This window comes from Ambystoma mexicanum, chromosome 1p (assembly GCF_040938575.1).
Source record: "Ambystoma mexicanum isolate Mex_15411 chromosome 1p, UKY_AmexF1_1, whole genome shotgun sequence".
NCBI lineage: Eukaryota > Metazoa > Chordata > Amphibia > Caudata > Ambystomatidae > Ambystoma > Ambystoma mexicanum.
In genome coordinates, this window is record NC_090921.1 from 791305552 (window position 1) to 791320193 (window position 14642).

General features: G+C 45.0%; 1 protein-coding gene across 1 annotated transcript in view; it reads left to right on the forward strand.

Annotated features, from left to right (window-relative positions):
• The window catches only part of LOC138512237 (cytochrome P450 2B1-like), a 173136-nt gene that overhangs the window by 30978 nt on the left and 127516 nt on the right, over positions 1-14642 (forward strand). The window contains exon 3 of the mRNA XM_069627679.1: positions 14439-14591. Within this exon, the coding sequence (XP_069483780.1) occupies positions 14439-14591 (153 nt within the window). The remainder of the gene's footprint in view (positions 1-14438; positions 14592-14642) is intronic.

The following is a 14642-nucleotide window of genomic DNA, read 5'->3' on the forward strand; positions in this document are numbered from 1 at the left end:
ATCGCTATACCCAACCAAAACACGCAATACATGCACATCTCCCGCTACTTCCTGACATGCCTGAATGTACACTGATAGTGAGAAATATTGTTCTTGACTGCATTAATAGCAAAATTACCTCTGTTATGTATAACGCCACAACCACCTTTGCAACACCAGAACTCTGCAACCTGAAAGGTAAATGGGAGGGGGATATTGGTCCAATACTGCCTGAAGACTGGGTTGCAATCTTAATGTTTCCGTGGGATTCGGCTATCTCTGCTAGGCTCAGACTGATACAGCTCAAAGTGTTACATAAAGTGTACTACCCGAGAGTGGCTCTCTATTGATGGAGTAGGGCCACAGACCCCAACTGCTTACGATGCCTACAGGAAGAGGGCTCCTTCTTTCATATACTATGGGAATGCCCCCGGATCCAGGTATACTGGCAACAGTGCTGTGACAAACTATCTGCAGTCCTGGGGTATGCCATCTCTAAAGACCCTAAGTTGATGTTGTTGGGTGTTATGGAGAAGGGAGACACCACACGCTATGAAAAACTGCTCCTCCCGACGACCACAAGAATAATCAAATGCAATATAGCAAAGTTATGGGGCTCCAATGTAACCCCGCAATATGAGCAATGGGTAACAGATGTGGACATTTGTATGTCAATGGAACAGCGCATCTACACTGCCAGAGCATGCCCCAGGAGGGCCCAGAAAATATGGCAGAAATGGGCAGATGCACAATAAAACAATAAAGCGATAACAACTACATAACAGTTAATATGTGAAGATCATATGCCATGGACATGTCATACTGCATCACTTTCAATGATGGTACTGGAACTGTGATTGTTTTGCTTTGTTTGTTGATTTAATTGTATTATTTGTGTCCTCCTTGTTTATGTTGTGGATGGCGCTAATTTCATGAAAACAAATAAAATGTGTTATCGAAACAAATTTATATTGGAACCCGGATATAATTGAGTATGAATAATTTGTGAATGTTGTGATGCAGGTAATTGATGAGATAAGGGTGGAGTGGGAACACCCACCTATCATTCTGGTTGGTGACCTAAACATCAGGTGTGTCCCCTTGAAGGGGATTGATTTTCAAGGGGGGAAAGTGGGAAGTCAATCGCGAGCAACGATCAAAGGTATGGTTGAATGGAATGGGTTCTACAGATTTACTAATGTTAAATAACAACGCAACAGGAGATAGACCATCTAAGGCTACTTGGGATACGGGAATAAACAAGGCAATATTAGAGTATTGTTTTGTCTCACGTAATATATATTATGACATTGAATCCCTGGAAATGGTAGAGATGGAGACCAGCGATCAAGCCCTCCTTAAAATCTACTGGGCTCACCAACTTCTAATAGCATGTAAAACCAAAGCCATGGGTATTGAGGTTACCCATGGCCAGAACCGACTGCGTCCCCTTCGACAGGATGTTATAGAGATCACTTCCTTCCTAAACTCTAGATTGGAATCAAGGAAGGGTGCCCCCAACTATGTGCCTATATTGGCCAGATATGAGCACCTTCAGGGGCAGGGACCCAGACCAGAGTTTGTTGAGAAGCATAGGTTCAATGATAAATTAGTCATTGAATGTAAGAGATACAGAGCAGATCTTAAAGCCCTAAAAAGTATGCCTCTAAATAGGAGGGCGCAGAGTAAAAGAAAGCGCCAACAACAATATAAAAACTGGTTGAACACCTTCAAAATAGAGCATATTCAGGCAGACGTGGGGAACATGTTGTTGAACCTTAAACAAAAAAAAATCTCCAGACTTGCATGGGAATGGATTAATAAAGTGGGGACATCGCAGGCGGCCCTGCAAGTAGACATGGTGAATGAAAAACAATGGTTGGATCATTTTGACCAACTGCTGTTGAACAAGCCCATTGATTCTGTTCCCAGACAGACTGGGAATCCCAGCGAGTGGGCTTGGAACCTAGGAAAAACAGAAATTCTTGAGGCAATGGATAAACTTTACTCCTCTAGGGCACCGGGGCCCGATGGACTGTCAAATTTTGCATTAAAGCAGGCGCTCGCGGAATGGTCTGAATTTGCTCATATGCTGTTTTTGCCAAAGTACTAAAAGGAAAACGAATCCCTCCTTCATGGAAAAAGGCCATTATTGTACCAATTTTTAAGAATGGTGAAAGAAGCGACTCGGGCAATTATCGCCCGATAGCTTTCCTCAACAGTTTTGGTTAAATCTTTGCTTCTTTGTTACTGAAGAGGCTCTCGAGGTGGGTGGTAGAATCAAATCACCAGGATCCCAGACAAACTGGTTTCATTAGAGGCATAGGGGGCGGGATTGAATTTATTTCTGTTCAATTTGCTAAAGCTCCAGGCGATGAAGGCTAAACCTTATTTATATGTGGCCTTCATTGACCTGGAGAAAGCATTTTACAGCATGAACCGGCAACGGTTGTGGTGCAAGTTGCAGGACTGGAAATGCCCGGAGGATCTGTTGGAACCGATGGAAGCCCTTTATTTGGACACGTTGATGCAGGTTCGCCTGACTTCACAGGGTCTGCTATCTAAAACAATTACGGTTAATAGGGACCTTAAGCAGGTTTGTGCCCTTGCCCCATTCTTTTTAATTAGCATATTTGCGATATAGCTAACTCATTAAATGGGATAGGTGGCTTCCCTCCTAAACTTCATGATGGGACCCCGATACCGTGGATGATTTATGCGGATGATCTTCTTCTGATTGACCTGGCACCTATAGGACTTCAAAGGTGCTTAGGTGCACTTTATTCCTATATGCTTGCAAACGACCAAAGAGTAAAATGCAAAGAAATCAAAGATTCTGATATTTAAGGGGAGCGTAGAGGGAAGGCCTCCATTGAATTCAAATGGCAAATAAACCAACAATCTGCTTGATTGCGTCAACCTGATTACTTATTTAGGCGTCTGTTTCAACCAGAGTGTAGCAGAAACTCTGTGGGCATTCCCCTTAAGATCTAAGGTTAAAAATCTAGCTGCCCAGGTCATGGTATTACATCGCAGAATTGTCAAGTTCTCCTTGATTCCATTGATCACATTTTAGAATCAAAAAGTGATACCAATACTTGCGTATGGGCGAAATCATGTCTGAACCTGACTTGGCAAATCTGGGATTTGTTAGAAGTGCTCTTTTCTAAGCGAATTCTGTGACTCCCTAGGAGAATGTCCATGGTCTGCATTCGGTTTGAATTGGGCCTACTATCCTTGTATTCCGTTTCCCTATGGAAATCCGTCCAACTCTTTCTCAAATCCTTGCTCTCTCAATATACTCTGCAATTGACCATTTTGTGAGACAGTGGAAGTGCTAGCAACCAAGATCATTTATCTCTATGGAAAACCAAATGCACTGATTGTCTATCATATCTGGACTCTTCAGTGGCAATTTTAATCTCGAATCCTACCTTGGTAAAAAAAGAAACTCAACCAACATGATTGGATACTGACACGGACTAAAAGAAATAAACTCAGTGTCATGAAAGACTATGGGCCTCATTACGACCCTGGCGGTACGGGGTTAACGGCGCCGTAAAAGGTGCCAGCGTCGTTTACCCCGTACCGCTTCATTACGAGTTCCCCTCGTGGGACCCAGGAAGTAACACCTGGTCAAACCAGGCGTGCTTACCGGGTCCCGCGAGGGGAAGAGGGAGCAAACAACGGGCCAACTCGTAATGGCCCATTGTTTGCTCCCTCTCCCATTCCCATTCAGCCCTAAGGGGGCTGAAATGGGAATGGGGAAGGACCGGGTCCGGGTCCTTGGAGGGAGGAATTACCGGGCTTTCCGAACTCGGAATGGCCCGGTAATTCCTCATTCTGTGGACCTGGACGCGATTTCGGCGGCAGCCATGCCGCCAATAGCGGCATGGCTACAGTCGAGGTCGTAATGAGGGCCTATGTTTTGGAGACCAAATACGCAAAACAGGTACCCAAATATTTGAAAATCTTTCCCTGTCCAAAGGTGCGAGGAGACTTTGTGAGAATTTGCTTGAATTTGTACCCGACCAGGGCATTGGTGGTGGCCAGGAAACAGTTGAAGGGGGTTACGCCGCATTGTAGATATTGCTGGGTCCCTTTAGAGATACAATCATTGAAGCATTTGATAATAACCTGTGTGGGCTGGACAGACAGGCAATCTCGATTTCTGGGCCCTATATTTTCCTCAGCCGCCACATTAGATGCAGATGATTGGTGGTTAAAACATGTAATAGGCGAGAGTCATTTGTTGGTTTTTGCACTGGTGAAGTTCTTGAATGGAATACCCCTGAGGGATGGCCCTAGGCTACTGTACAGTATTGAGTGTCGCTATTTGGTGATTTGGAAGCTACATGAAAAGTGGCCCATGGTGATGCAGGTGTCAAATAAGAAGGGAACTGAGTTTAATTCGATTTTTATTGATCAGTTTTAATTCACAGTGCAGTTTGTTTTGTTTGTTTTTCTTTTGGTTTGATCTGTTTGTCTGAATTAGGAATGTTGTTTACATGTATTTGCACAATTTGGAAAGGTACTTTCCTTTTTATGTTGTTTTATATGTATATCTGTGCCCTGGCATTACAGCTTCAGCAACTGGTGCTAGTTGGCTGGTGGACTGTGCTGGGGCTTCACTAGCTATGGCCATTGGCCTTATATCCACCATCTTGCTTTCACAGCAGAGACTGCAGTGGTAGCACGTCCTGTTTAGTGTCAACTTCTCCTTAGTTTGGTAACCGGGTAACAATTAAAGTTTCTGAGATATTTGATGGCTCATGGCGGCGGGAGGGGAGCTTGCGGGGGAGGGAGGGAGCAAGACCAGCAATTACTGTGTGAGTGACGGTCACAGACGTCTGACTTCCAATGAAGCACACACATTTTCTCATGGGCATTATGGGGCTCCTGCTCACTGGAGGCATAACGTTAATGGAAAGCGTAAAAGTCTTGCACAAGACTTTTACTTCTTCCATTAATGTAAACCTCCGTTTTTAATCATTTGTAAGGTGGAGAACTTGCATTTCCGCCCCTCCTTTTTCTCCGCTATACGAATGCTCGAGCATTTGCACCGGCATGGCAAGCGCAAGCATGCCAGGTAGCATTTACTCACTTCGCATTGCGGAGTGCAAATGTGAAGGGCAAAAGGTGGCGTACACACTACTATGCTGCCTTTTTCCATTTACATTTGCACCCCACAGTGCAAATGACCAAAATTTGGTGACAGCACCCGCTTTCGTTAAAGTGTAAACGTAACTGGTCCCTGTCACCAAATTACCAGTTTCATGAAATTGAGCTCCTATGTATTTTGTGAATGCCAGCGGTCATGGCTCCGTGGACAGCTGGAGCTTTTATTACCTTTCTTTTATATTACTCACATTTTGTCATAGCCTTGTTTTGCTTGGTGCCTGGTGGACAGGATTTTGGGGAATAAGCCAAAGCAGTACATGGAATGGGGAGCCTGTAGGCGATCCTTTGTGTTCCCCTTATGGGTCCAGCTTCATGGAACGGGGGTGGCAGTCCCTGGCTCCCAGGGTCACTCCAGTCCTAGCCCTTATCCTCTATGCTGGGATTTCATCACAAATGTTGGTGTTCAGAAGCACTCAAAACTTTTTGATATTTTGAGAGGGAAACTTGAAGAAGCAAATGTGCCCATTGGCTTGCACTGCTGTGCGTGATGTTTCAGAGGGAGAAAAAAGGGAGGAACCACAAATTGTGTGTCTACTCTTGTGCTGTAAATATGGATGGTTTTCATGTGTGGGCACCCCCACCGTCTACAGTTTACAGTAGAACCCACCACAGCACACCCACTTGCGAAAGTAGACAGCATAACACCTACTTGTCCTGATGCTTAATCTTCCTCTTCCGTCTGTGTACTTTCCCACTGATGTGATAGTAGAAGGCATATCATGTGAGAAATCCCGAGAGTGATGACCCGGTGCTGAATTTCTGTAATGGAAACCCCATGGCCATAAAACTCCCTCAGCATGGTGCACATCTCTGGGCTGACAATAATATGCCTGGCAGGTACAGCATCATACTGGAAGTGAAGTGGGTCACAACTTAGCTGCAATGCACAATGAATAACTGTATGGTCATCTAAAAAATGGTTAAGGATAGGACACGGGGTAGACGAGTCACTTAAGACACTGCAGTTTGACTCATACCAACATATGTACATCCATTAACTCTACGGGCCTCATAACAAGTTTGGCGGTGCAGGGAAAAAGATGGCTGTAATGCCATTATCACCACTTTTCTGGCACTGACAAATTATATTTTTGTCGGATTTACTGCCAGCTGAATTACTGCGCGGTAAATCCTCCGCTTTTCGTGGGTAACGTGGTGGATTCACCTCCAGCTTGTTGCTCAAGGTAAATTCTCCACTTTTCCTCCAGAAATGGACAGTTTTAATGCACTGTAATTCCGCGGGCGGTAAATCTGCCAAAAATCCCCATGGAGTCCTACTGAGAATTACTAACAGCAATGGAGTTTGGCAGTAGTTTCGGCGGCGTCACCGCCAAACTTGTAAGGAGGCCATAGGTGTTTTTATTAAGGGCCTGCTAACCTAGTACAAAGATGCAAAGACAGGCAAGATGCCAAGACCAGTATTGTGTACTCTGCAGGAGGACGATGAACATAGGTGGCCTGAAAGGTAACGCCTATTCTATTAAAGAGACACAGTTAAAATATTCAGAAGTTTAATATGCTATGCAAGCGGTAAGAGAGTTGCCATGACACAAAACCCCTACCAAAATTCAAAGGGAAAATGGTTTAAAAGGCAGCCCAAGAGCGTATTTAATGTTTCACTGAAGAAGCACATTTTTACTTCTATAGTAATTAAAAAGTGTAACTATTTGCATAGAAAGAACTAATTAATAGCACTGGATATTACGAGGTACCAAATATGGCCATTTTGATCCCTTGATGGACTGAAACCGTCCCGAGCAAATTTATAGGACTAGCTTCAGCTATCAAGTGAGTGCACAGAACCCCTCTGCTACCATGCCACGCGGCTAACTGCTCCTCAGAGTGTGCATAAGCTTCAACCCCCATACAGTACTGTACATGACACCATCAGAATGTAAAAAAAGTGTAGTGTACAAGTGGGAGCAGAGATGCCATGGCCCGAACCCAACCCAAAATGCATTACACATTTCCATAAAAAAGCAAATGTTTACAATTCTGTAGTTCTGTCATTAAAATGGGTGACTGTTTGCGGAGAGGGAACGAAAAAGTGTCACTGGAAATAAAGGGGTTCTGAGCCTCTGCTCTCTGGTCCATGGCTGGACTGTCTAAACCTGTCTCAAATCGTTGCACATGCTGTAGCACATCCCCTCAACCACCAAGCTGCAGAGCTAATTGCTTCTCAAAGCATACATTCAAATTTGTAATAGTTTCCAAAACCTTTATTAAAATATCAGGATGGGTGTAACGCCTAACTTGCCCTATTACTATTTTGGGGATTGCCCTACCTAAAGAAACTAAGGAACGTCAATCTCCAAAAGTCCAACACAAACGTCTGTCTGTGTCAAAACCTATGCTTGCCCTCACATCTAATACCGTAATGTAGTGCAGGGATATTCTAACTCAAAAATAGCGTTCATAGTAAAAGTCTGGAGCAGTCTCTAGCTCACTTTCCCAAGTTCAGGATACAGTTTCAAAGGACAATGTTCTCCAGACGCTTGGGATCCCCTTCCCCAGGATTCAAGCATTAAGTTCCAACACAATGTTCTAACGGAGCGCAGGGTTCTTCCTCAAGCTTCAAGTTCTGGTTCACAAAAACAAATATTTTAAAGGAGCTCAGGAGTTCCCTTCCCCAAGATGCAGCTTTCTTCTCGATGTGCTGCAACCTCCTTGGTCTAGGCGCAGTTAATGGGACACACAACCCACCCGTTACAGGCCACGCAACCAGTAGTCCTTACCCCTTGGCAGTTCCTTCAGTCTCGCAAGTTCACAATGACTCGTAGATAGAAATATATCTGTCATTGATAATTCTCAGGCTTTTCTTTTCCTCTAAGATGTTTTTCTGCCGTTCTGTTAAGCCTTCGCTCTGCTGGTTAATGTACATTTGCTGGTTTCATGTAGGTTTGCCTACTCGGCAATTTGCTCGCCCTTCGCTGGCTCCCCTCGGGTGCATGTTCACACTGTCAGCGTATTGTTCCAACAACCTAGTTTATCTTATTTTCTTAACAGTCTAAACTTCAAGCTTTTTCAGTTTACTTCAGTCGGAGGCTTTTAGCAACGTGCCAACTGCACGCGAGCACTCCGATACAATATAATGTCTTTGCAATTGCAACGTCCTCTTTAAACCTTACCCTCATTTCCGTCTATTTCACTCGGAGGCTTTCGAGAACGTGGGGGCTGCGTGTGACCACTCTGATACAATGTAATGCTTTAGCTTACCTTCACTTTCATACGTGCACCAGCTTTCAGCACATCTCTTTGAAACTCAACGGTTGCTGCGTTTCCTTCTTGGGTTTTTCCTCTCAACTGCTTTGAGGTCAGGGTCTCATCGTCTGCCCCTCAGACACCGCTGGAGGGCTCATCTCTTCAGGGGAATACGCACTTCTCAGCCACAGCAAAGGGACAGCCAACCTCCACAGCTCCCTTCTCTCTCGTTCTCCAGCTCCTTGGAGACACGGCTCTCTCGCCATACATTGAAAATTTGACTCACAGTGTCTGGTTCTCCTCATGGTTTTCCTGTGAGCTGTGCTGGTCTTCTCTCTCCACACCGGCTTCCCAGTCTCTGTTTTACTTGAAAAGCTCCACCTTTTATACACCTGTGCCCATTTAAGGGGTTCCAGGTGTGCACAGCTTTTCTCATTTGCCGGACTACAATTATTGGGTTGTGCCTGACCCCCAGGTCTGTAACTCCCAGACTACCCTCTTCTTCATCCGAGTACTATAATGGTACTTTCCACAGGTAACCGGCATTACTCTGGCATGTTATTATTTTTCTCAGTGAGAGACTTCACTTCAGGGTTGAAAATAGCATAAGACCAACAATATCCTACAAAAGCTGAGGGAGCTTGAATTATATCACTGTTAGGAAAGGGGGTATACCGTTTCTCACCCTCAGGCACCCTCATCCCAATCCCCAAGGACCCTCTGCCTAGGTGATCCTCCCTCGCTAGTCCACCCCCAATGCCGGGATCCAAAAGCGATGGCTCTTCCCTGGCCACCTAAACAGAATATCCCTGGGGAGCAGATGTGAGAGTACCTTCAGGTTTCTCACAGCAGGTAGACAAAAAAAAAAAACCTAAAATAAAACAAAAGCTGATTCGAAAAGGCATTGATGGAGGTGAGATTTGAACCCAGCTACCATTGCTGCTCTCCTTTCCTGAGGCAAGCGTCCAAACCAATTTACAACTACATTGTAACCTCGAAGTCCGTAAAAGCTTAGATGAGCGTTAACACATCATCATATGCCACATGTGCTTGCACAAATACAATTCTGAACAGGCACAGTTTTTGTCTAGCGTTACACCATGAAGAAGCGTTGATATTTTCTCTTTTCTATCTGTGATAGGAGGAAAAAATAAATCAATCAGGGGCTTTCTCAGATAAATGGTCTCGTATTGGGGCAAAGTGTGCATCATGTTTTGCCTGATTTTTCAGACTTTGATGACAAGCACACTACAGCACCATTAGCTCCTTAGTATATAGGGTTACATTGACTTTCTATTCAAAAGATGTGGCTTTTAACTTGGACATCCATGGAGAAAAGTCAACAAAACATTCAAAAAATAGATTTTTCATGGGGATACTGACATGTCCTTTAGGCTGTCAGTTCTGGGAAACATTGTTTCCCTTAGCTTTGTTACATTGTTATCAATTGTGGTAACTTTTTATCATTGTACAATGCATCTTACAAAGCAGTACAATGGGGTGCACTTTTTGTTTTACCCTAGATGAACACACATGGGATTTTTGTTTACTTTTGGTGTGCCTAAGGGACAAGCTGGGGACAGCAGTTACTTTTTGCTATTTCTCTATTTTACTTTGGTCTTACTGCGTTTACCACGTTTGGCCACCTTGGCTAGTGTCCAAACATGGCCGTGCCACAAGGTTTTTCGTTTGTCCCTTGGCTATCTTGTCACTAACCCTTCTACCAGACCTGTGAGGACAGGAAAATCCTTATATGGGCTTCCAGTGCCCGGGAGAGCGGTGCTTTTTGCGGGCTACTGCTGGACCATGGGTGTTTGCTGTCAGGAAGTGGTTCGGCACTGTGGTCCCAATTCACAAACTGGTTTCAGTGTGTCTGAATTGTATGCATGAGATATACCACTAGTGGTGCTGATTGGACAATTGCTAGGGTGTGTGTGTGGGCCAGATCTTTGATTGGCTAGTGGGAATTTCGGCTCTTACCTGGCTTTTGAATAAGAAGAGGACACTGCACCCATTCTTCAGAGATCCTGGAAGAAACCTGAAGGAGCCAAGTATCCTGTCTAGCTGCGAGACGTGTTAGGAGACTGTGGACCCATTGGAAGAAGGCCTAGCAACCAATTTATGCTGTTGCCCTGGAAGAGCCCGGTCTTGAAGGTGATCTTCAGAAGTCCTATGAAGGAGCTCTGACCCTTAGAGTGGAGGGAACATCCATTCTCAACGTCAGCTCAGGGTCCTGTGACGAAGAGCCCTCAGAGGTGCCCCTGGATCACCCATTGGCTGCCCAGCTCAGGGTTTGGGCTACAATACTACAGATGTCGCTGTTCCGCATTTAGGCCCAGAACTATGGGCATCAACAGCTTGTGCTACAAGACTCACTTCTGCCAAATCTTGTGGTTCCAGTAGCAAGGGGTCCCAAGATAGGAGGCAAAGTCCGACCGTGACAAGTGTCCTCCCCCCCCAGCATTACTGTGGATTGAGAGGGGCCCTGCTTCCAGTTCTTCTGCATTCTCCAACCTGAAGACCTTGCACCAGCATTTGTCGCCGACTGGAGAAATGCTTGAACCTGCAACCCCTGGGCATCAGGGACTGGGGTTGAAGGTGGGTAAAGCACCCATGGACCCTCTTCAGAAGACCTGCCAAGTCCTAAGAAGAATCACAGTACAGGGGGTGAGGTGTAGTACTTAACTGAACCCCTAACTCCATTGTATAAGTTTGGTAACTTTTAGAAACTTTTACAACAGTTTGGCTTTGCCTGCTTGCTCACGCAAGTATTCTGAAAATTGGCGACACTTTTATTAGTTAGAATAACTTGTCCTTTACCCCTTGGAACTCTTCATTGGACCCCAGCGGCTCCACACTAATTGTTTCCCGCCTCACAAATCTGTGCAGAACTTTGGTGAACCTTTGGGAACAAGGCCCCATACATCTTAGGGATGGATTTTTAAAGTTAGTATTGTATCTTTGTGGACCGTGAGTGATGGATACTAGTACTTAGCTTTCTTTTCAGGGGCTTGTGTATTTTGCCCTACTCCAGTGATTGTATAACTGTATCTTTTAGTTAGCATTGTGTGATATTACATGCTAAAAGATCATAGTGTTATATGGCCAGAAAAAAATATTTTTATTACTGATTGTCTAAGTGTGTTCCTTGACTGTTTTCACTGTGTGCACTCATTGAGGACCCCTTACAGGCTCACCACCTCTTCAGACGTAGCCTTGACCACTGCCTGGCTACCTTGAACTGGTTTGGTTGCCGCTCCCAGAGTTGTCCCTGTCACTAAACTAGTTTGGCCTTCTATACATCTGTCCACCAGGCCAGATTATAGAAAATTAGTCCTAACAAAATTTCACTTGGATTTGAAAAAACATAAAAAAGGGGCGTGCCTAAAAATATAGAAATGGTCCTTTGGGAACAATCAAAAGTAAACACTGCCTGGACACTTTGCATTGCGGCGTGCAAATGTGAGGGGCAAAAGGTAATGTACATGCTTGTATGCCACCACCCCGCATTTCAAAGTGCAAAAGTAACAGGTCCCTGTCGGCAATTATTTATTTTATCACAATGAGCTCCTATGTACTTTATGGACACCGGCGAGAATGGCTCCTTGGCAGTTGGAGATTTTATTGCCTATTGCCTTTGTTTTAGATACTCACATTGTGACATAACCTTGTGTTGCTGGGTGCCCCGTGCAGTGTCATGTGGATCCCAATTCAAATTTGAATCCAAGATTCTGAGAGGTTGAAGGTGCGCTGAATAGGTTTCGTCTGCCTGCTGTCTTGGATATGCGGATTAGGACCCAAATCCATGCAGCCTGTGCTGCAAAGACGCACATAGTATCTATCTGTGACATGTACTGACCACAGCAGTTGGCAAGACCATACCAGAGATTGGTGAAATATTCCCTTTTTTTAAGAAGAAAAACTGACCAATGTCAGGAACCAACGATGCCACACTGCAACATTTTAGAAAGGGGTCAATAGGAGGCCCTTCAGGCAAGTCATGGCTATAGGGATGGCAAGGTCATGCTCCTGTGTGTTACAATATACCCGTATCAATAAACAGAAATCCAGATTTGGTGGCAGCCATGCAGGTCCATGGCATGGCTCTGAGCCCATGGAGCAGGACTGTGTAAGAACTAAAAGATGGCTGTTTCCTTAGTAAACCATGTAAATGCCTCACACTACGCATGTACATTTTAGGTGGCATGCATTAGTGTTTGTGCTACAGTACAAAGAAACCTGAGACTGTCCTCATATCCTTGCATAGTAAGAACAATTATTGTTGAAGGAAAGTTGACAGGTAGGGTCACTATGCTATGGGCGTGGCTGCAAGCTATGTTTACTGGGTAGTGCAGCTAGAGTTTCTTGTGCTTGGGGTATGGACAAATGCCATGCCATAGCCCTAACAGGCATTGCAATGAGGGTCCATGTGTCTGGGGGTAGCATCCTTGCCCAGCAATCACTCGGACACAGTGTCCACGGGGCAACCAGTGACTGTGTCCTGAGAGCTCTGGACATGGTCTGAAGCCATACCCAGCAGGGAGAGTCACTGTGCCCAGGGTATAGCCAAAGACCATGCTCCTGCAACTGTAACCCGGGGCGTGGCCATATGCTTTTCCCAGTGGGCACTTCAGGTAGGGTCGCTGTGCCGGGGGCATGTTTGCAATCCATGTTCAGTGAGAAAAGCAGGTAGCGACTCTTGTACGTGGGGTATGGGCAAAGGCCATGCCCTGGGCCCAGAAGACATTGCAGGGAATGTCCTTGTGCTTGGGGCTTCAGCCTTTCCCAGCAGGCGCTGCAGTTTGGCTCCATAAGCTCTTGACATGTCCAAGTCCAGGGCGCAGTGTTCATTAGATATATCAAGGCACAGGAACCTCCGGACATGGCCTGAAGCCAGGCACTGCAGGCAATCCAGGGAGGGTCACTTTATGGTGCAATTGAGGTAATGTAATTGGGCCGAGGAAGCAGGCCATTCCCAGAAAGTACTGCGATTAGGGTCACTGTGACATGGGCAGGTCCGCAGACTCTTCTTAACGGGAACAGCGGGAAAGGTCACTATACCTGGGGCAAGGCATATGATGATTTGTATTTTATTTATTTGTAGCACGCACCACCAGGCCCAAAGGCATCAGGGCGCGAAAACTTGAAGGCAGTTACATAAATCTACAATAGACGTGAGATGAGGTCATGCTATAGCAGTTACAAGTACATACAAACTGTGTGAATTAGGATCGGCGTATTACAGCGTGAAAATGAGCAGAAGCAAGTTATCATGGCGGCAACATAAGTTAAGCAAGGCATAATTTACAATAAGGTAGAAGATTCGAAGGGCTAAACAAGTGACAGAGTAACTTTGGGGCACTTACTGAAGTCAAGGATGCCATCTGTGATGTCATGTGAGACATTAGGGGGCGAGTTATGGTTGCACTGTAAACCATAACTGTCAATTCCCAGTATTTTTATAGTTAGCTTTCATTTTGACCATAACAACCCTTCAACTATAGTTTTCTTTCAGTTAATATATAAATGCATATCTATCCTTTGGTATTGCCTATTAAGTCTACCTTCTAGAAATGTAGGGCTGGGAGGTTTCTGTGGGTGGTCTGTTTCCCATTAATGAAAAAACTTCAATTTAGAAACATCATTGACAACAATGATACTAGCCTGGGAGCTGCTCTCGCTGCAAAGGGTTCACACAAGGATATGCACTTACATCCGTGATATCAGCCAGTAAACTGTCCTGAGTACATAGACAACTTACTGAGACTTGCCTTCACAGGTGGTGACCTCACCCATGGAGGTGCTTTAATTGTACCTATCTTTGATGTACGGATATCCAACTATAGTTTTTATAACAGCAAGGTCTCACTGGGAGCTGCCTTCCGTGCAGGAACAGCACATGTTCAGGTATAAAAAGATATATTTTAATAACGCACCATCCAGCCTTCCGTAGAAATGGTTAAACCATTTTGTCAACAAGCATGAAAAATCAGATTGAATATGTTTGCATCTAAAACAGAATGCACACGTCTACTAAGTTTAACAATTTCTTTTTAAACGGTTGTTTTCCTTTTCAGGCATACTGATGGCCCCATATGGGCCTTCCTGGAAGCAACAGAGAAGGTTTGCTTTGACCACTCTCCGCAACTTCGGCTTGGGCAAGAGAAGCACGGAAGCCCGCATATCTGAGGAGGCAGAATTTCTGATCCGGTCTTTCCAGGAAGCAGCGGGTAGGGCAAAATGCTACCTTTGTTTATAGGTCCCTTTGCTGGTGGAGGGGT